The 21,594-nt window shown below is 41.3% G+C and overlaps 1 protein-coding gene across 6 annotated transcripts in view; it reads left to right on the plus strand.

Annotated features, from left to right (window-relative positions):
* The window catches only part of ZFPM2 (zinc finger protein, FOG family member 2), a 563,228-nt gene that overhangs the window by 345,197 nt on the left and 196,437 nt on the right, over positions 1-21,594 (plus strand). For 5 of the 6 annotated variants that reach the window (XM_053244778.1, XM_053244780.1, XM_053244777.1 and 2 more), the window contains one exon: positions 2,269-2,380. In XM_053244778.1, coding sequence (XP_053100753.1) covers positions 2,269-2,380 — 112 coding nt within the window. Of the gene's footprint in view, positions 1-2,268; positions 2,381-21,594 lie in introns of those variants that run through there. The other variant, XM_053244782.1, reaches the window with a different exon arrangement.

A 21,594-nucleotide genomic window follows, 5' to 3' on the forward strand; every position in this document is an offset into this window, starting at 1 on the left:
TGATAGACCTCTCCTCCATGAAGTTATCCAAACCCCTCTTAAAGCCATCCAGGTTGTTGGCTGTCACTACATCTCGTGGCAGAGAATTCCACAAGTTGATTATGCGTTGTGTGAAAAAGTACTTCCGTTGGTTGGTCTGAAATTTCCTGGCAATGTTTCATGGGATGACCCCTGGTTCTAGTGTTATGTGAGAGGGAGAAAAATTTATCTCTATTCACTTTCTCCACACCATGCATGATTTTATCTGTCATGTCTCCCCGTAGTTGTCTTTTTTCTAAACTAAAAAGCCCCAGGTGTTGTAGTTGTGCCTCATAAGGAAAGTGCTCTAGGCCCCTGATCATCTTGGTTGCCTTCTTCTGCACCTTTTCAAGTTCTATAGCGTCATTCTTTCAATGTGGTGACCAGAATTGTGTACACGTCTTCTTTAGATAGCTATGACAGTATACTGAGTAACTTGCCAGTGGAGTATCCTGTTTATTCTGATTTATTCAGTTGCAATCCCATTTAAACGTCTTAGAGCCAAGCTACACAAATAGCAGAATCACATGGAGCCATTTTAGTCTACTGGGTAGAATACCAGCCCTACTGCAGGCTGGGGAGGAACGTGTCTGAATTCTACCCCAATATAAAAATCTTCCCTTCACATGGAAAACTAGTTCTAGCCTAGTCTTCTCCCTGACCAGCTACTTTTCTATGTGTAGGTAGGATTTCTGCTTTTTTTGGATGGGGGAGCATTCAAATATGGGATCTCTCACCTGTAGTCTGAAATGGTACTGTCCAGCTAGAGCTACTCAATGTATTTTTCCTGATCATGTAGCTTGGTTACTTCCAGGTATTAGGCATGTAGGTTTGCTGCTAGCTCCATTTCATGATAGCTGGAAAAGTCTCCAAAATGCTACATAGGTAAGTCATTCCCAGTTCTGTTGTATTGTATGTGCCTTACATCACTACATATACATTTCATAAATAACAACTATAAAAATATGTAGTGCTAAGATTTGTAGTATAGTAGTGTCAGCTCACATATCTCAGGCCTGCCTGTCCGTGCCAACTATACAATGCCAGAAAGCAGAGTGTTATGCCAGCATGCTGGTCTCCTTTCTCATTTTGAACACTTTTGTGCTCGTGCAATGGTCCCATAGGATTAGACTTCAAATCTATACTTCCAGCTTCTGGGTCGGTCATGGAAATGGTGAGAATTTCTCTAAGAAAGAAATGAATTTCTCTTGAATCAGATTTTATCTACTTTAAAAAAAAACAACTAGTGGAGTATTACCTTGAGACCCCTTTCATTGTACTCTGTACTCTGAGTCATAGTTTCATGATGTTTGATATACAGAACAAGGACTGGTGAATGATAAATGTCTAAACGACATTTCACTACCAGCCACTGTATAGAACAGAGTTGATAAGGCTTACTAAATTCCAGATCAGTTAATTCCTTGTATCTAGATTAAGCAATGGAGTTAAGTGCAAATAATTTGAGGTTTTTATATCATTGTAAAACATGAAACCTTTTGAGTAAATGCTTTTTGTGATAAAATGTGTTACTTTGTCTCCTTTTTGTGAACGAGAGATGGGTGTCATGCATTGCGGGTGGGGGGAGGCGGACATTTCATTCACATTCATTCTGGCCTCTGTTTTTATATTTCTTTTTAGATGCTGTGCATGTGGGATCATTAGCATTTATTATTTCAGCAAAAAGCAAAGCTTCACATCAGCACTCAGCAAGAAAAAAAGAAAAGGAGAAAGAGAGAAAAATTACATTATCCATTCAGAATAATTTCCTGCTATAATACAAATGTTACGCAGGATAAGGCTTTGAAATGGATACTGATTCTTTAAATTCTTTCCTGTCTGTTTCAGGAAATAGTGAGATCCTGTTGATAATGAAGTACAATGTGTCTAAAGTTCACTTCTAAACACTTGGCTCTTTGCTGTGAAAGTCATCTGCATTCCCTTTATAATTCTAAGCCACCAGAGATCTGCCTAATCTAGGAGATCTGATCCAGCACTATCATTCAGAAAAATCCTTGATAATAATTCCGCCATTCAGATCTTTGGAAGCAGTAAAACCTTGTAGCTTGTGTCATCTCCTACTTTTTCTTCTTCTTCTTCTTCTTTTAAGTCCCGATGCAGGGGAATAAGGCCTTAGCTTATGGGTTTGGAGATTTAGTTGTTTGCAAATAAAATGATTATTACTATTATTATTCAAGTTCCTAATCAACACAGGCAAATGGCATCTGTTTGTTATCATCCTTTCTGCAGAAGACAAAGGCTCCAGTCCCTCTGTTGCTGACTGCTGGCCCCAAGTGGTTGCTGGATGTGACTTGGCAGGGAGTGGAAGACAACAAAAACAACTGCATAGTGTACAGCAAAGGTAAACACAAGATGATTTTTTTCGTTCGGCTTTCTTTGCAATGAATTAATACAGTGCTGATGAAACGTGACCATTGCATAACAGGAGTTAAATAGAGGATACAAATAACTGTGGTTCCCTTGTCTTGTATAACAGTAGCTCCCATTTCTCTATTTCAGTTGAGTATTTTAGTTATTCCATGTATTTTTTTTAACTTGGCAACATGTATTGTGCATTGTGTATTGATTTAGTGTAAAGCAGAGACATGGTACAGGTGGCTGTCATTATTCATGGGGGTTCTGTTCTGGCCTACAGCCGCAGTTAACAAAATCACAGATAACTAAACCTTGAGGCAGTTATCATGACCAGGAGGAACTGGGCTAAGGAAGCCTAGCTCGGTTCCTTCTGGTCGTGTGTTGCCACAGGAGCCGTGCAGCTCCCAGCACCAAACTTCACAAAATACCCCTCCCCTTAAATGAGGTTAGCGGAGCGAGCGCTTGAGGTTAGCTGGAGGTCTTCACCTTGGCAACAAACAAGTAGACTCCCAACTGGGAGTCTACAACAAGACTTCTGGCCTCACGGGTCTCCCTGGGATGCCCCGTGACTCGTGCAGGACATCCTGGGATTTCTGGGGGCCGAGCGGCCCCCAATCCCCACTAACCCTACTGGCTCCGTGACGGAGCCGGTAGTCGTGTGGGTGGCCAATCCAGCCACCCAGGGCAAGTTCCCTGTGCATCTGTGGGGAAAACAGGCTAAGCCTGCTCTCCCCTCAGAGCCTGGCTAGGCTCTACACATGGATCATGTGTAGAGCCTCCTTAAATCAATGGCAATGCGAGAGGGGGGTAGATTTCGGAGCCCAGAGAAATGACAGAAAAATCACCGAAAATACAGGGTAAAAGCAGAAATAAGGTTGCAGCACTGTATCTTGGCCACCTTAGCTCTGCTGCTCTCCCATTCTCCAGCTTCCCCAGCAATGTTCCCCAGCTCCACAGCAATGTGTTATTGTGAAGTTTCTTCATTCGTCAGATGAAATCCAGCACTTAGTAGCACAAGCCCCTTGGTCTGGTTGGTTGGAAGTTTGGCCAAACCAGCAGCACAACATTAAATTGAATTAAACATAAGTAGAGAAATTATCTCACTCCACTGCTAGAGTTTGGAGCACTCCAGCTCTCTGGCCTGCAGCAGCAAAAATTAAAATAGACTGTAGAGGAGTTAACTCATTCCACTGCAGTGCTGCTGGAGTTCACAGCACTCCAGCTCCAGTCTTCTGTTTGGCGCACAGAACAGGTAACAGAAGGTGGCCCTGGAGAGGCAGACCTGCTGCTAGCATTGCCATCCTCATCCTCAAATCTGTAGAAAGTGTTGCTTTCCAATGAGGACTCTGGAGTTGTGGTGCTCGGTGTGTTTACCTTTTCAAAATAGCTGGTGATGGTGCTTTTGCTTGGTCTTGCTTTGCAGAACCCAGTAGGTGTCCTTATAGGGTTGCAAAGCAGTCTCCAGCTGCATTTTGAACATGATGCTGTGCTCCATCAGGGGATAAAGTTCAAAGCCAAGGCAGTTCCCAGCTGCAGAATCTCAGGCAACCTCTTTGTGGTGGAGAACTTGGGGAGCAACTCCTCCTCTTCTTCCTCACTCTCAGGAGCTGCCCGGATGATGTCCTCCAGCTCCTACTCTGTAAACATCTCCTGATGGGTTTGGAGGAGTTCCTCTACCTCCACGAAGCTCCACAGGAATGGCTGAAAAAAGGCTCCCGAGGGCTTGCAAAGGCTCCACAGAAATAGTTCCAAAAAGCCTCCAAAAGCTCCAGAGCAATGGCTGCTAAAGGCTCCCATTGGCTCCCTAACATTAACAAACCGTAACAAACTGGTAACAAACAACAGCTGACAAATGCTACCCCAAATGGTTTTTAGAAGCACAAAAAAAAACAAACTTTAAAAACACAGACCAAAGTACTCTGCCATCTTCCTCCAAACGTCTCTCACAACTCAGCAGCACGTGCAGCTATATATGACCATATAAGGGCAGTGCCATGTGTGCTGAAAACTGTGGATATGTGAAACCATTTACTGCAGATAACAAGTTTGGGTATATATTACCCAATCGCAGATACATGAAACTGCGAGAGCTGAAACCACGGATAATGAGGACCACTTTTATTACCATTCAAGACTTAAGTAGATAATTGGCTGTTTTGTTTTCAAGGCACAGATATACATATAGTTGATGTGTTTGGTATAAAAACCTTCCAGTATAATACCCAATTCACTTGCCATCTATGACATTTCTTGTCCTATATAAAGAGCTGTCCAAAAGAATGCCCTGGGCTACCATCCTAGGGCATCTTCAGTTGAGTTCAAGGATTTGAATGCATGCTGCAGGTCATTGCTCTTTTTTGTTATTTCTTCTACAAGTAGCACTGCATCCCAACCTCATTTGAAATTCCCTTGAATTTATGAAGTGGTTCACCAAGTGGAGCAAAGGCTGCAATGGGGTAAAAAAGCCCTGCTGTGCACATTGAAATTGGTACATCACACTTTGGATTGCCTAGTCTATAATGTGGGGTGGTGTATCTTGTGGTCCATTTCATTGGGCATGTCAGATCCCCACTATGAGTGAAGCTTTAACCTGACTGAAATTCACAACATTATGGCTCACGACAACTGAGTTAGACTTGCCTTCTATGGAAATTTTGCTGAATGTTGCATTGCTTCCTGTAAGACTGTTGGAACAGAATGGTTCTTGTAACAGTTTTGAATCCCTGCATATTACACTGGTAAGGGGAAATGGCACCCAGCTTTGGCAACCAGGGTGTGTGCCAGCCTGTGTAATAAAATGATTCTTCTTTGATAATTAAGAGCATTATAATAGAATTCAGAATGCATGGCTATTACATAGCATATGCAATTGTTTTCCACTGCAGTGACTCCCAAAACGATATGCTGGAATCCATTAGTGGCTTTCAAGTGTATTGTCTGAAGGTTACCATGTGGGCTTTGGAGATATTGGCTCACATACTGTACAGTAGATACAAGTGATATGTGCATATGCTGCTACAATCTATTAAAAAGCATGCTCATGCTGGTTTCAGGGGCAGGTCTCCTCCATGCCTACTACTAAACGCAACATCATTCCTGTTCTGACACTATTTCCAGTGTCCATTGGGAATGATGGGAGCAGTGTCGGAACAGCAGTAATGCTCCACTTGGTGGACACAGAGAAGAGCTGCCTCCACCAAAAGTTCAGGAGTGCTTTTGAGAAGATCGCAGCAGCATACCCGAGCCAGTGGCTGCAATCTCTACACTTCCCTGGAAGCAGCAACTTAATTCTGTGTCGAATTGGAGCCATTGTGGCACACTATGGGGTAATAAATAGCAGGTTCTCTGAGTGGGACATAGGCTACTATGAATCAAAAGTAGAACTTCTGTCAATGTAGGTAAATGTTTGGGAACCATCCTTTATTGCATTAAATGTGACTCTTCCTCTTATCAGCTCATTTTTGGTCAGTGACTCAGGGGCCTGAATTCTAAAAGAAAAGGTGCAAAATTCAGCATGCAGTGCTGACTTTATAGGATAGACCTTTGATACCTGAATGCTCAGTTGTGGATATAGCAGACATGCCAAAGTAAAATATTCTGTGTTGTTTTTAGCTTTTCCAACAAAGATCAGGTTGCAAATGTTCTAAATTCCTAGTCTCATTGCTTTTTGAATGCTTCAGAAATTGCCCAGTTCTGGAGCAATTTATTTTAGGGTTTTTATTCCTTACCAACAGAACCACTGAGATGAAAGATTTGTTTGCTGAGGCAACCTAGTGACCATTTCTGCATACAACCACCCAGGCAAATAAGCACCCATATCACTATATTAACATACAAAACACTAATCATGACATCAAAGGCTACTAAAACTTACTAGAAACAATTACAACTTGTTCCTATAATCATTGCAATTTGTACACATAAGAGGATTGCCTTTAAACTGCTACAAGCCTTTGAAAATCGAAACATTGAAAACAGGGAATTTGCATGTTTGAAAATGAGTAGTTGCATACCAAGGTCTTGTGCATTCTTCCTATTATAATTACAGAATACCAATAAATTAATTTTGTAACCTGAAAATACCTGCTTTAGTTAAGGAAAAGGCTCAAGCCTAAAAGAGAATGAATCTGCATCATTTCAGAGTTTACTATGACTCATTGCTCTAGCAGGAGAAAAACAGTATTTTGATGTTAAATATTCAGTAAGAATTTTTTCAAATGCGTGAGAAATTGCAATTTATTTTGAAAGACAATAAAGGACTGTTTATATGAGAATTTTGCTGCAGTCATCCAAAGTAGAGCTTCAGCCTATATATACTTCAGGAACAGAATCCAAAATGTTCATAACTGAACACTTTCTCTACCAGTCTCCTATACTTCTACTCCACCCACCCACCCCTGCCTCTCCTGCATTCACTCATATATTTTGCCAGCTTCCATAAGTGAGCCATGGAAAATATCTTGAAGGATTCATCCTGTTGTAACATAACTCTGTTAACTCATACCATTCATCTGGCAGTAGTGATGGTCCTGAGAAGGGGCCAAATCACATGATCTGGACTGACTGTGTGTTGGAATGTGATTGGTTCCATAATTGTTTAGTTTACAAAAACAGCAGATAAATTGGTAAAATGGTTTAGGACATGTACCACTTCAGAGTGCAGATTGTGGCCTTTATGGTTAAATGCTTACACATATCAATGGCCTCCACAGAGAAAATCAGGGAGAAACCTGATCAAAGACTTCTCCCTAAATTCTAGGCTTCTTTTCAGAGAGAGTTATTAATGTGAACAAGCAATTTGTGATAGTACAACCTAGTAACACACTCTTTCTCTCTCTCTCTCTCTCTCTCTATATATATATATATACACACACACACGCCTGAGTTAATACAAGTGAAGGGGTTTTGTGCCTACATCTGGTTTTTCAACAGGAGAAAAATGTTTTTGCACTACCACAAAATCTTGGGAAAATTGGTAAGTTGTGGTATTGTGCTATGTCGGAACACATTGAAATATGAGATTCCGAGTTTCATCCAAAGCCACCCTGTTTGTGGGCTTCACAGAAGCTTTTGACTGGCCAATATGGGAAATAGGATGCTGGGCTAAATGTACCTTTGGTCTGATATAGCAGGTATCTTTGTAAATTCAGACTACATACTGTCAAATCCACATTTTGGCACTTATCGAACCCTTGGTATATGTAAAGAAGTGAAGACTGAATTGTTTGGCTCCTACCAAAATCTCTGGGCTATGTATTTATTTTGAAAGAGTTGGGAAATTATACTATTAATGGCAGAGTCAAACAAACCCTACTGATCCATTCAACATAGCATCTTGTTTTCAATAAAATTAGGGCAATGAAATTACATGCTTGGCATGTGTATGCTGTCACAGATCCCACCATGCTGCCACCATGTGTCACAGCCCTGTGATCTTAAGCTTCATTGCTGTCACCAAGTAGATTTTTGCATATTTTCTCTGGCTCGGTCTACTAAATCAGCCTTCCAAACCTCTGTCTAATTCAAAGTTAGGTAGAGTGGAAAGTCTTCTGAATGTGGCAGAGGATACTGACCTCTGCCCACAGTCTCTTCACGGCGGAAGATAATGACCACATACCCTCTCCGGAACTGAGATTCTCAGGTTTAGAGGTTGAAGAACTGGGCCAATTTGAGGTGATGAGGTCTGGTGGCTATAGGCCACCTCTAGCCTCAGAATCATAATGCCTCTCACTACCAGTTGCAGGGGAGTAACAGTAGGAGAGAGGTTATGCCCTCACCTCTTGCATCTGGTGGGCCACTGTGTAAAACAAGATGTTGGACTAGGTAGGTCTTGGGCCTGATCTAGCAGGGTTGTTCTGTTGGGGAAACAGACAGCTGCTACAAAATTTTAACTTCAAAACAAGAAAACTTTACTTGAAAATATTTAAATTCAGAACAATATTTATTATAGAAAATTTAGTACAACAGTATTATTTAGTACAATTTAGTATTTAGTATTAAATTAAATAGTATTAAATTTAGTATTAGTAAATTTAGTACAATTTAGTATTATAGAAAATTTAGTGCAAAACAACAACCATAAGAGCAGAAGGAAAAAATAAAATATGAACAAAACACAGCCAATCTGTCCTGCACCAATCTGTCCAATCTGTCCTGCACCAATACTGGGCCCTAACTCAGAGTCCTTACCAAGAGACTTCTTGCATTGACCCTTAGTCACCTTCTGCAACAAGCCTGGCTTGTCCCTTGCTCAGCCTCCGATCCTGCTCTTGCAGTCCCAGACTGTTTCTTCAGTTGCTTTTAGGGATGTGCAAACTGGTTCGACCCCTGAACCAGTTCAACGTTTAATCGGTTCAGTTAGATGATCTGGGGTCAAAGCAAACCCTGCCCCAGGGTCTCGCAGAGATCATTTACGCATGCGTGGAGGCCACCATTTTGGGCGCTGCGTCGATCTACGGGCTTCTGCTCTCCAACTTGCACTGCACTACTCTGCTGAAGGCAGCCTCCTTATATTCTCTATTTCTCTGCAATATTCCCCCCCAAACAAATCAAACAAACAACCAAACAAACAACTAACAAACCAATCAAAAGTTCCCTCCATTATTTTAAAGCATACCCAATCAATTCAAACCCTTTCTTCCCTCCAAAATCAAACTTCAACATTTCTTCTCCCTCCCAAACCAAATTGTAGAACAGGAGCTGTGAACCTTTGACCCCTGCACAGCTTCTTAACAAAGGGAGTAAATAAAGCAATTGTAATACAGAAGTTTTACATACAAGAAGAGGAGGTTTTCAGGTCCCATACCTTCACATATGCATATTCACTTGCTGCTCAGGATAAACTAATTCTGTTAGGTCGGGGAAGGGGATTGTCTTAAAGTGTATGGAACCATAGGGATCAGAATCAGAATTTATTTATTATGGCCAAAGGCCAGTGAGTAGAAACACAATGAACAATAAGTATTAAATCAAAGCTGAACAGTTGATCAAGCTGCTATTACAGATCACCATAATCTTGAAGTTAAAAAACATAATTTGGCAACATTGTAAGTGATCTGAAACTTTTGATTTGCTCAAAATAAATTATGCCATAAATCAGAATAAAATCTACAGTATAAAAGCACATGCGTTATTGATTCAATTTCTCCTGCACTGCAAGCACATAATGTACAGCTGGTTGGGGCGGTGGGGATCAGGGGCCACCTGGTCCCCGGAAGTCCCAGAACGCCTCCCAGTTGGGGGTCTCCTCGTGAGTCATCATGGCACAGAGGTGCTCCATGGCACCTCATGATCAAAAGAACGGGTTAGTGGGCTACTCACTCCGCTAACCTTGTTTTGGGGGAAGGGTACTTTGGTGAGCTAGCAGCTGCACAGCTCCCGGTGCTGCACACGACCTCCCCAAACTGGGCCAGGCTCCCTTAGTCCAGTTTGGGGAGGTCGTGAGAATAGCCTCTGGGTCTCTAAAGTTCCAACTGAACTCTCCCCAGTCTCCCAATGTTTTTTTTAAAACTGTCAATCCTCCCAGCAGGGGGTTTCCCAGCCACAGCTGCAGGGCACGACTCCACTGGCTGCACTTAGAAAGACTTTTAACCCTTTCATGACCAGATAACGCTTTACAGTACCTTCCCCAACTTCATTTCATCACCAGGTTTCATCACCATTTCATCGCTAGGTTTATTTTGGCACAGTTGCCACCACCATCTTTGTCCAGTAGGTGTCAAAATTAGACTTTATTGCTCTAAGTTAGGTGACTTCCTCATACTTTATATGAGCAGTATGATTACATCTCATTATTAGAGATCTGTGCCTAATAACAAGCATTGTATATTAATGCTCTGTGTAGATGTAATAGCTTCGAGTTACACTGTAATGTAGGTTTTAATTGCAATTCATATTTGTTTTCCTTTTAAAATGTAATCTGCTTATAGCTATAGAAAGTTTTCTCATCTATATTCACAGTGTGATATGTGGCTTGCCAATTGGTTCCCTATTTTAAAAATAGTTGTTCTCTGCCAGATAAAAATAGAATTGTCCCATTGAACTGTACTAAGAATAGAAATCAGTATAATGAAGAACAATGTGTGTACTAGATCTGCCCTGGATGTCTCAAGGAAAGATTACATCCTTGGTTGCTCATTGGATAAATACTGTCAGCATATGGCATTCAGAAAGCAATGGCAAAGAATAATACATAACCTAGAATGCATAATACCTTTTGACCTTCTGTAGGCATTTTAGTTTATCTTTGCCCCTGTGAAATTTTACTATTTGCTTTGTGTCTGATAACTCCTTTTTGAAATAAAGATACAGATTTCTTTAATCTATCTTGATGCTGATGAAACCATGGTTACACCTAAGAGGGAGAATTTGGGCTACAAAAGACCAGGGGCTGGGGAAGAGGGCACAAATGATCTCACAGTCCGATCCTGATTTCCTAAATCATGATTAAGCAGTAGGTGAAAAATTAATGCTTCCAGGTTTTCCAGGAGACATATTTTGATACATTATATGAATTAACTTGGATTAAAACAGATCTCTAGAAATTAAAGACCCAGGATGCTTAAGATATCACCAACCATCAGAGAATTCAAATAGAATATCCTTATTCCTTATGTCCTTATTCCCAGGAGCCCCTGGTGGCGCAGTGGTAAAACTGCCGCCCTGTAACCGGAAGGTTACAAGTTCGATCCTGACCAGGGGCGAAAGGTTGACTCAGCCTTCCATCCTTCCGAGGTCGGTAAAATGAGTACCCAGAATGTTGGGGGGCAATATCCTAAAATCATTGTAAACCGCTTAGAGAGCTTCCAGCTATAGAGTGGTATATAAATGTAAGTGCTATTGCTATTGCTATTGCTATTATGTCACCACTGACTGTGGCCATTGCTCACTGGAGATCCTGCTTACCGAGGATGTGAAAGCTGCTTCAAACTATGGTCTCAGAACCTGAGAAGTGGGAACTCTAGAAGTAACCAAATTGTGGATAATGGAACTGCTGACGTAATAGTTACTATAGTTACCTCTGGTGCGGGATATTCATATTCCAGAGGGATAAGGAAGGAAGGGAAAAGATCCTGTGACCCATGCTTGAATACTTACTTATGATTAAAGAATTGAAATCATTTTGTCTGCATTAGTCCTTTTGATAGCAAATGGATGTTGCTGTAGAAGTATATGGAGGTAGGATAAGCAGTATAATGCAAATTTTTAAGATGATTCTCTGCCTGCTGCCAGGAAGGGGATTATAGTGTGCGGCAGCAAACCTAGTCCTAAACTATGTTTCTTTCATCTGACCAAATATGTATTCTTATGACTTGCATGATAGTAGTTAAAGGGTTAACTATGATTGGCAAACTAGGCATGTACCTGTGGAGTGTGATGTGAGAACCCCTGATTTAGTGTCAAGCATCGTCCTGCCACCATGGTAAACTAGGATTCAAGTATGTATGGTGACTATGATCAGATTATCGTTATCAAGCATAGTTTAATCCTAGTTAACTGCAGTGGTGGGACTATGATCTGCACTAAAGTGTGGGTTCTCACATCACACTGCATGGAAGTGCACCAGTCTTGCTGATCATAGTTAATACTTTAACAAAGATCATGCAGGTCCTGAGAACATGGCCAAAGTGCAGTGTGGGTGGACCTCGATATTCCCGAGAATTCCATTCCTCAGCTGTACTACAGATATGGAACCTGTGAATATCAAATCATTGATCCCTATGGGATGGAGGGGATTATGTTCCTGGTTGGCCATTGGCCGATTTCCATTGGCGGGGGGGGGGGAGCTTCTTACCGTACTCTGCTGCTCACCCGAGTCATTCTGCGGCCCCCAAACGCCCAAAATGGTGGTATGTTTTTGCTTTTTGTTTTTGAGCGGAGTCTTTTGTGGCTCCGATTCCTAAAATGGCGGCCGGAAATGACCTCCGCGGTCATTTCCGGACAACCTCAACCTGCGGATACGTGAGATAAATGTATTTTTAATGGGTTTTTTCCTTGCGTATGCCGAAGTTGAGTGTCATTTTCCCAGTCGTGGATATATGGAACCACAGATAACGAATCTGCGAATCAGGAGGTTGACCTGTATTGTGGTAGGCAAGAAACTTGTTCTGGAGTGATCTAAGTGGCAGTAACAAAAATGGACAAGAATGTCTACTTACCGTATATAGTTATTTATTCATCCAATGGACAATAAATATGTAAACTGGAGTAACCAACCAGCAAACCTGTTGACTGCCATTGATTAATAAAATGCTGGGGTTTTGATTGTACTTTATGCTTAAGAGTGCAAGGAAATATGAAATGAAGAACAGAGACAAAAAATTAAAACAAAATTGTGCACATTAATGAGTGTGCATGCATACACAAACAAATAAAACAAAACTGTGCACATTAATGAGTGTGCATGCATACACACACATGCGCGTGCACACACACAGCAATTTTAATTAAGGAATGACTTTTTACATGAAATAGGTATAGATACTGTTGTTTGGTGGCATTGGTAAAAAAAAGGGTTCCTGTAAAAATATTTAGCAGTGGGAATTATAAAATCATAAGGCGATTAAGTTAGCTAGTTGTGAAATTCTAATATTGCTTTTTAAATGACTTCAGGATATAGGAGGTGCTAAGGTTATTATCTGTTATCAGGAATACAGCGGAATTGTACGACTGGATAATAACTAAACAACTGACACAATGTAAAATTACATTATCAGTGTGTTAAAACAAAATTGCGCCCTAAAGGAGTCTACATGCCAGCTCAGAGCTGCAGTGTAATTATGCTTAACTCTGATAATTAAAATACAACGGAGATCAACAGAATCATTTTCATTAAGAAAATTATTAATGATGGTGGTATAACAGTAATTGATTGCAGAGCACCACAGGATAACTCCATGCAGTAAAAACCAACATGTTTAATATATGTCTGAGACCATTTCAGTGTGGTGCATAAGAGTGAGACTGTTTGAAATTAAGATACAACTAGTGGGATATACTTGTGTTGGAAACCAAAGATCATAAAATGGCTGCTTTAAACTTTTTTTTAAAAAATCAAATTTCCATGTCTTGTAATAATGGTTTGAAAGCAAGAAGTGAGAACAATAGGAGAAATAGCCATTTGCAGAATCAATTACACAGCAGAAGTCAGTGCAAATATTTCTCAAGCCTTCTGTCATGGCTTTTCCTGTTCCACATTGGTTGTTTTTACACTTATGATCATGATTTACTGATATTATTTTATTTTCTATCCAGCCTCACCAAGTAGTTTATGCCCCTCTGAGATGATGCTGAAGAAAGCATTTGCTCTTCCCTCACCACCGTTCAATGAATGCTTAATGAAATGTGAGCAGATAATTCTATACAAATAATAATTGATAATTGGCTCGGGAGTGGCAATTTATGTGTGGCTTCATAGGCTGTAAAAAAATGTTTAACTCCTCTCCAACTGTAACCTGCTGTCTCTTCATACTTGAGCTTTTTTAAAAACAAAGATCTCGGGAGCTTTTAAGTTGGGGGGGGGAGACTGTGTGTTCCTCTATTTCCTCCACGACTTCTCCTTTTTCTTTTGTCTTATGTATTGTATAAATGGTAAGCCCTGACTTCACAGGGTCATATTGTCATAGTACAATACCTCAGATACAGTTGAGTGCTATATAAACAAACGTATTTATAATCATCACAACAATGGCTGATATCCAGACTAACATTGCACATGCACAACAGAAAAGGGTGTTTTCAGGAAACTCCCCTTCCCTCTCCATTCCACTGTGCCTTCCAAAAATATGTCCAAATATGAGCACTGCAGGGATGGCGCAGTGGGCTGCAGAGGGAAAATCTGTGAAAATGGCCCCTCCCCCATTGTGTAAGTGAAACTTTTTTTTTTTTTTTTTTTGGCATGCACTGATAGTCTGGATTTTAGGCAGTAGTATGTAAACAGTAATATAGATTAAATCTATGGGCTGACATGCAGAATAATGCTGCTGTTTTAGTGCAAGGATGTTGCACCAGCTGGTTCCAATAAGCCAGAAGCTTATGCTCCAGACTAGTTGCGCTAGTGCAACAAGGTGTCCTTGCAAAGCCTGTGGTGCATGTCCTGCTATGAAATATCTTCCTCAGTCCAAATATGTTGTAGGGAATGATGCAAAGCTATCTGGGATCCTTGTTGCAAAAGCAAACTTGTGGCAGAGAATTCCATAGGTTAATTATGTGTTGGGTGAAAAAGTATTTCCTTTTGTCGGTTCTAAATGTCCTGGCAATCAGTTTCATGGGATGACCCATGGTTTAGTGTTAAGCAAGAAGGAGAAAAAATCTTTCTATTCATTATCTCCACACCATGCATAATTTTATAGAATTCTGTTATGTTGCCCCTCAGAAGTCTTTTTTCTAAACAAAAAACCCCAGGAAGCTCTTCTCACGATTGGTGAGAAGAGCTTCTTCTGGGTTTGTGGGGAGAGAGGGCTTAGCCCACTTAGCCCACTCTCCCCGCAGAAAAGCAGCCGCTCATAGCTGGGCAGGCAGATTGGTTGCTCACACAGCTGCGGGGATCGGGGGTCGGAAATTCCAGGATGCCCTGTGTGGGTGTGCAGGGCATCCTGGAGAGACCCCCAAGCCTGGGACGCTGCCTGCAGCCTCCTGGCCGGGAGTCTACTTGCGTGTTGCTGCACACCGCAGCAACCTTGGGTTAGGGCGGTATAAAAATGTGCTAAATAAATAAATAATAATAATAATAAATAAATAAATACACGAGCAACCAAACAAGGTTAACAGAACGCTTGCTCCATTGACATCATTTAAGGGGAGGGGGAATTAGATGACCTAGCCGCCTTGGAAGCACCGGGCTCGCCTCTGAGCCTGGTGGTTCCCATGATCCCTGGAAAGCGGACCAAGCTTCCTTAGCCCACTTTCCAGTGATCGTGGGAATAGCCTCCAGGTGTTGGAAAAGCGCTTTAGGCCCCTGATCATAGCTGCTGGACATTGTGTTGACACTGTTAATTAGTTGTGCATCACAACCTCAAGATCTATCTCCTGGGCAGTCACCGACAGCTCAGACACCATCAACATATATGTAAAGTTGGGTTTCCCCCCGCAGTATGCATCACTTTACACTTGCTCATCTTTACACTTTCTCATTGAACCTCATCTTCCATTTTGTTGCTCACTCCCCCAGTTTGGAGAGATCCTTTTGGAGCTCCTCACAATTTCTTTTGGATTTCACTACCCTAAATAGTTTGGTGACATCTGCAAACTTGGCCAGCTTGCTGCTTACCCCAACTTCTAGATCATTTATGAACAAGTTACCAGACCCAGTACAGATCCCTGGGGGACCCCACTGATTACTTCCCTCCATTTAGAGAACTGTCCATTTATATCTATCCTCTGTTTCCTGTCCTGCAGCCAGTTACCAATCCACATGTGAATCTGTCTCCTTAACCCATGTTAAGTATTTTTAAGAGTCTTTGATGAGGAACTTTGTTGAAAGCTTTTTGAACGTCAGTGTCAATCAAACAGAATTTCTATCAATATCTGTTGTCACTGAGATCTGATCTCCAGTTACAATGCCAAACCAGTCCAAGCAGTCATAAACAGAAAGCATTATCTGAAGCAAGCAAAGAAAAGTAGGCAGCTCTTAATAGTACCACATTAGCACCATTGTGTGGTGATGTATCTTCTTTGGTTTGTGTCTGTGTTTCACAGTGCATTAATTTATTTATAAATTTATTTATTTATTTAACATATTTGTATACCTCTCAAAACACAAGTCTCTGGCGGTTTACAACAAAACAATAAAAACAAGTAAAAAGGTTAAAACATTACAACAATTAAAAATTTAAAACAACGTTAAAACTATTAAGAATGATCAAACTATTAAAGCAGGATCTAATTAAAAGCCTGGGTGAACAAATGTGTCTTGACTGCTATTCTAAAAATTGTAAGAGATGGAAGGCTCTTATTTCAGCAGGGAGCGTGTTCCAAAGCCTTGGGACAGCAATGGAGAAGGCCCATCCCTGAGTAGCCACAAGGTGAGCTTGTGGCAACTGCAGACGAACCTCTCCTGATGATCTCAATGGGCAGCGTGGTTCATAGTGAAGAAGAAGTTCTGTTAAATATGCTGGGCCCAGGCTGTTTAGGGCTTTATAGGTTATAACCAAGACCTTGTATTTTGCCCAGAAACTTATCAGCAACCAGTGTAGATAGGAATGATGTGGTCTTTCTGAGATTACCTAGAGACCAACCTGGCTGCTGCATTCTGGACCAACTGCAGTTTCCAGATTATGTACGAAGGCAGACCCACATATAACACATTGCCGAAGTCAAGCCTGGAGGTAACCAGCAGATGTACTACTGTTCTGAGGTCATTTCTCTCAAGAAACAGACGCAGCTGGCATTTCAGCCAAAGCTGATAAAAGGCACCTCTGGCCACTGCCTCAACCTGGGACACCAAGAAGAGGTTTGTGTCCAGAAGCACCCCCAGACTGTGTACCTGTTCCTTCTAGAGAAGTGTGACCCCATCCAGAACTGGCAGATCAAAATAATCTCCCGAGTCTGACCCTGCACAGTAAATACCTCTGTCTTATCTTGATTCAGTCTTAGTTTGTCATCTCCCATCCAGCCCATTACCGCTTCCAGGGAGGTTATGCCTTCTCCTGATAATGTTGACACAGAGAAATAGATTTGAGTGCCATCAGCATACTGATAACACCCTGAACCAAATCTCCGGATGATCTCTCCCAGCGGTTTCATGTAGATGTTGAACAACATCTGAGACAATACAGAGCCCTGAGGGACACCATACTGAAGTTCAGATTTTGAAGAACAACAGTCCCCAAGGGACACCATCTGGAATCTGCCCGAGTGGTAGGAGTGGAAGCATTGCAAAGCAGTGCCTCCTACTCCCAACCCCCTCAGACACTCCAGAAGGATACCATGGTTGATAGTATCGAAAACCACCGAGAGGTCCAGATGGACTAACAGAGTCACACTTCCTCAGTCAATTCCCAATTGGAGATCATCCATCAGTCCGACCAAGGCAGTCTCCACTCCATAGCTGACCCGAAAGCCAGTCTGAAATGGGCCTAGATAATTAGTTTCATCCAAGACTGCCTGGAGTTGGGAGGCCGCCACCCTTTCAATTACCTTGCCCAACCGCGAAATGTTGGAGACAGGCCTATAGTTGCTTAACTCTGAGGGATCCAATGCAGATCTTTTCAAAAGCGGTCTAATAATTGCCTACTTTAGCAATAGCAATAGCACTTACATTTATATACTGCTTTATAGCCGGAGCTCTCTAAGCGGTTTACAATGATTTAGCATATCCTTTAGGCATGGAGGCATCTTGCCCTCCGTCAGAGAAGCATTTATGATCTCTACTAGGCCTTCTACAACAACTTCCCTGCCAGATAGTATAAGCCATGTCAGGCAAGGGCCAAGAGAACTGGTGGTAGGCCGCACTGCTCCAAGCAGCGTGTCCACATCCTCATGAGTCATCAACCTGGTCCTTACCCAACATTTATGTAGTGGTTCTGCTCCTATATCTCGAGTAGATTCCAGATGATGGAGCTTGGTGACAGTTGCTCCTCAAAATGGGACCTGTTGTATGGAGTCCCTCAGGGCTCCATTCTGTCACCAATGCTTTTTAATATCTATGTGAAACCGCTGGGTAAGGTCATCCAGAAGTTTGCTGCTGGGTGTTATCAGTATGCTCATGACACCCAAATCTACTTCTCCTTTTCATCTGCGTCATCAGGAAATGGCATTCATTCCCTAAATGCCTGCCTTCAGACAGTAATGGGTTGGATGAGGGATAACAAATTGAAACTGAATCCAAGCAAGACGGAGGTGCTCTTTGTAGGGGTTCAGAATCTGAGGGATGAGTTAGATCTTTCTGTTTTGGATGGAGTTACACTCCCCCAGAAGGAGCAGGTACACAGCTTGAGAGTACTCCTGGACCCAGGCCTCACTCCGATATCTCAGGTGGAGGCCATGGCCAGCAGTGCTTTCTGTCAGTTTCGGCTGATTCGACCGCTGCGTCCATTCCTTGAAGAGGACGACGTCAAAACCTGGTAACTTCCAGGCTTGACTATTGCAATGTGCTCTACGTGGGGCTGCCTTTGTACATAGTTTGGAAACTTCAGTTAGTTCAAAATGCGGCAGCCAGATTGGTCTCTTGGGCAGCCCAGAGAGACCATATTATGCCCATTTTGAAACAGTTGCACAGGCTGCCTATATGTTTCTGGGCAAAATACAAAATGCTGGTTATTACTTTTAAAGCCCTGAATGGCTTAGGTCCAGGTTACCTTGAAGAGCACCTTCTTCTGCACGATTCCCACCACACGTTAAGGTCATTTGAGGAGGTCCGTTTCCAGTTACCACCGATACGTCTGGTGGTGACCCATAAGCAGGCCTTCTCTGTAGCTGCTCCTGGGCTGTGGAATGCACTCCCTGCAGACATCCGTATTTGGCCTGGCCTTCCGGGGTTTTTAAATTGTTGTAAAATGTTTTTAACTTGCTGTAACCTGGTTTCCCATGGTTTTTAAACTGTTTTGAATGTTTTAACTGTTAATTCTTTTATGGTGTTTTATAGTCTCTGTTTTTAACTGTTAATTGATTTTAATTGTTTTGTTTTTAATTGTAAACCGCCCTGAGCCATTTTTGGAAGGGCAGTATAGAAATTGAATAAACAAACAAACAAACAAACCCAGGTCAAAGTTCCACAATCTCTCAGATATACATGAAGCTCAAAGCAACACACATTCCCATTTACTTTAAAGATACTGTTTTATGAAGTGGGCATATGTTTTGAGGCTGCACAGGAGCTCCAGCAGAGTTCCACACATGCAGAAAATTGGGATATATGGGATTTTCCTGAACAAAAATGGCTAGTCTTGTCAAAATGTACTTTGAACTTCCTAAGATGTTTTACCTGAACAACATTTATGTATTTATCTAAAAATTTTGGTTTAAATGGAACTCAGCAGCAATTTATAGGCTGTGAATCTCACCTGAAACATTTCAGCAAGTTTGCTGAAATTCTTTTTTGCTTCCACTGAAATTCTTTGGACCACATTATGCCTGTTCTTAAACAGTTGCACTGGCTGTTGATATGTTTCTGGACGAAGTACAAAGTGCTGGTTATTACCTTTAAAGCCCTGAATGACTTAGGTCTGGGTTACCCGAGAGAGCGCCTTTCTCTACAAGGTCTCCACTGCTCATTAAGATTCATCTGATGGCGACCTGGGATCGAGCCTTCTCAGTTGTCACCCCGTTTTAGCCTGGCTTTTAATTATATCTAGTTCTAGTTTTAATTTTAATCTGGTTTAAATGTTTGTATTTTATTTTAATGGTTTTATTATGTGGTTTTGATTTTAATGTAAACTGCCCTGAGCCACTGGGAAGGGTGGTATATACATTGAATGAATGAATGATTGTTTTACCTATGCAAGAGCCTCTACAATTCACTTTAAGTCAGATTTGGTGGCAACAGTAGCTCAGAGTCGGTGGATTAGGCCTTGGTAGGAAAAATATGATTCAGGGTCCCCTCCCCACCCCACATCAAATATTGTTTTGTAAACTTTAAGAATGTAGGTCTGTTTGGAATTGAGGAGTCTACCATCCTCACTTGCTTCACAGGAATGTTTCTGCTTTTGTCTTGTGTGCAAACCAATATTTGGCGGGGGGGGGGACCCTACAAATTTGCTTAGCCACACATTTCAAGTTGTCGACAACCCCATACACGAGAAAACAGAAGAAAATATATATGCACTCTGTCCTGTCAAAAGGCTTTCACCTTATCTTGAGAGACTGTCAGGGCAGGAACATCATGGAATGGACAGGAGTCTATTAAATTAATAAGCTGCTGGATGGTGTCTGGAGAGTTATGATGCTCCATAAATCCAGTTTGATCATGGTGGACAAGGTTTAAATCTGCAGACTTCTAATACACAACCAGTTTTTGGATTGAATTTGAAGTTTTGTGCTGGAGACACAGAGATAGTCCTGCAGCTTGTGAATTAAGATTTATCTTTTTTTTCTCTCATAGCATTTTTTTTTTTAAAAAAAAAACAGAGCTTGACAAAAATGAAAGCACCTTAGGGATCCTGGCAAATGTTACTGCTTGAAATGAAAGAGCTGTTGTCAAGGTGAAACCATGACCTAGACGCCTAATATCAAACCTTGGTCATTCTTCTCAAGCAGCCCCATCAGAAGGGAGAGCAAAAGGTCTATATGAAATGAAACAAGGATGAATTTATCCATAGCCTATTTTATAGTGATTCCTGTCAAATGCTCTACTCTGAGTTTATGACACAAGGGGAAATGAATGTTGGCAGGTGTACTTTGTAAGAAATAAAAGGGGAAGAAATCTGGAAATATATTCTTTACCAGTGGTTGAAACTCCTATGTTAAACAAGCTGTTGCTGCAATTCAAGACTACTGTGCTGCTTGCCCTCCAGATACCCAGCCTGGTTTTAATAATTAAGAGAATAACTTTGTCATAATATTTATAGTGATTACTAGTTCCCAAGGAAGATTAGTGGAAAATGTTAAAAAGCAACCTGGGTGTTGGACGTGAACAGCTAAATGAGTACATGGAACAAAACATTTAAATCCCCCTTGTATGTATGTGGTCTCTAGCTGATTACAGATCTTCAAGGGAGGAAAGGAAATTTACATGGCTCCCCCTGTTGGAAGTGCTTTGAGGTTTGGCTTCTTAAGGAGTAGAGCAGTTACCAGCAATTGGTAGCTGGAAAATAACCTTCAGTCTCCCAGGGTGACAGAACAACTGGGCAATTGCATATTTGGGTTAAATTGCCATTAAGCTCGGATTGTACCTTGTATGCTAGGGTTCCAGTTAATTAGCTTTAGCTTTGGAACACCCTCCCCGAAGAGCTTCAGCATCCTCCCTCCCACAGTGTTTAAAAATATATATTTTATAAATCTTTTAAAAGAGGCTTTTTAATGTTTTGTCTGCTGCTTATATCTGGTAGGTTCTTCAGTTTTTATAGTTCTCAGTTTTTAGCTTTTTATTAATAATTTTTAATTTGTAACTTTAAAAAGTGTAATTTTAAATGTGGTTTTAGCCTGCTCTTTTAACTTGTTTGACTTGATTAATCTTTTATTTTACATTGCATCTTTTTTATTAACGTTGTGAGTTGCCCTAAACTGTAGTTTACTGGAGGGGTGGGGTAGAAATATTTTAAATTA

Source organism: Hemicordylus capensis, chromosome 4 (assembly GCF_027244095.1).
Source record: "Hemicordylus capensis ecotype Gifberg chromosome 4, rHemCap1.1.pri, whole genome shotgun sequence".
Taxonomy (NCBI): Eukaryota; Metazoa; Chordata; class Lepidosauria; order Squamata; family Cordylidae; genus Hemicordylus; species Hemicordylus capensis.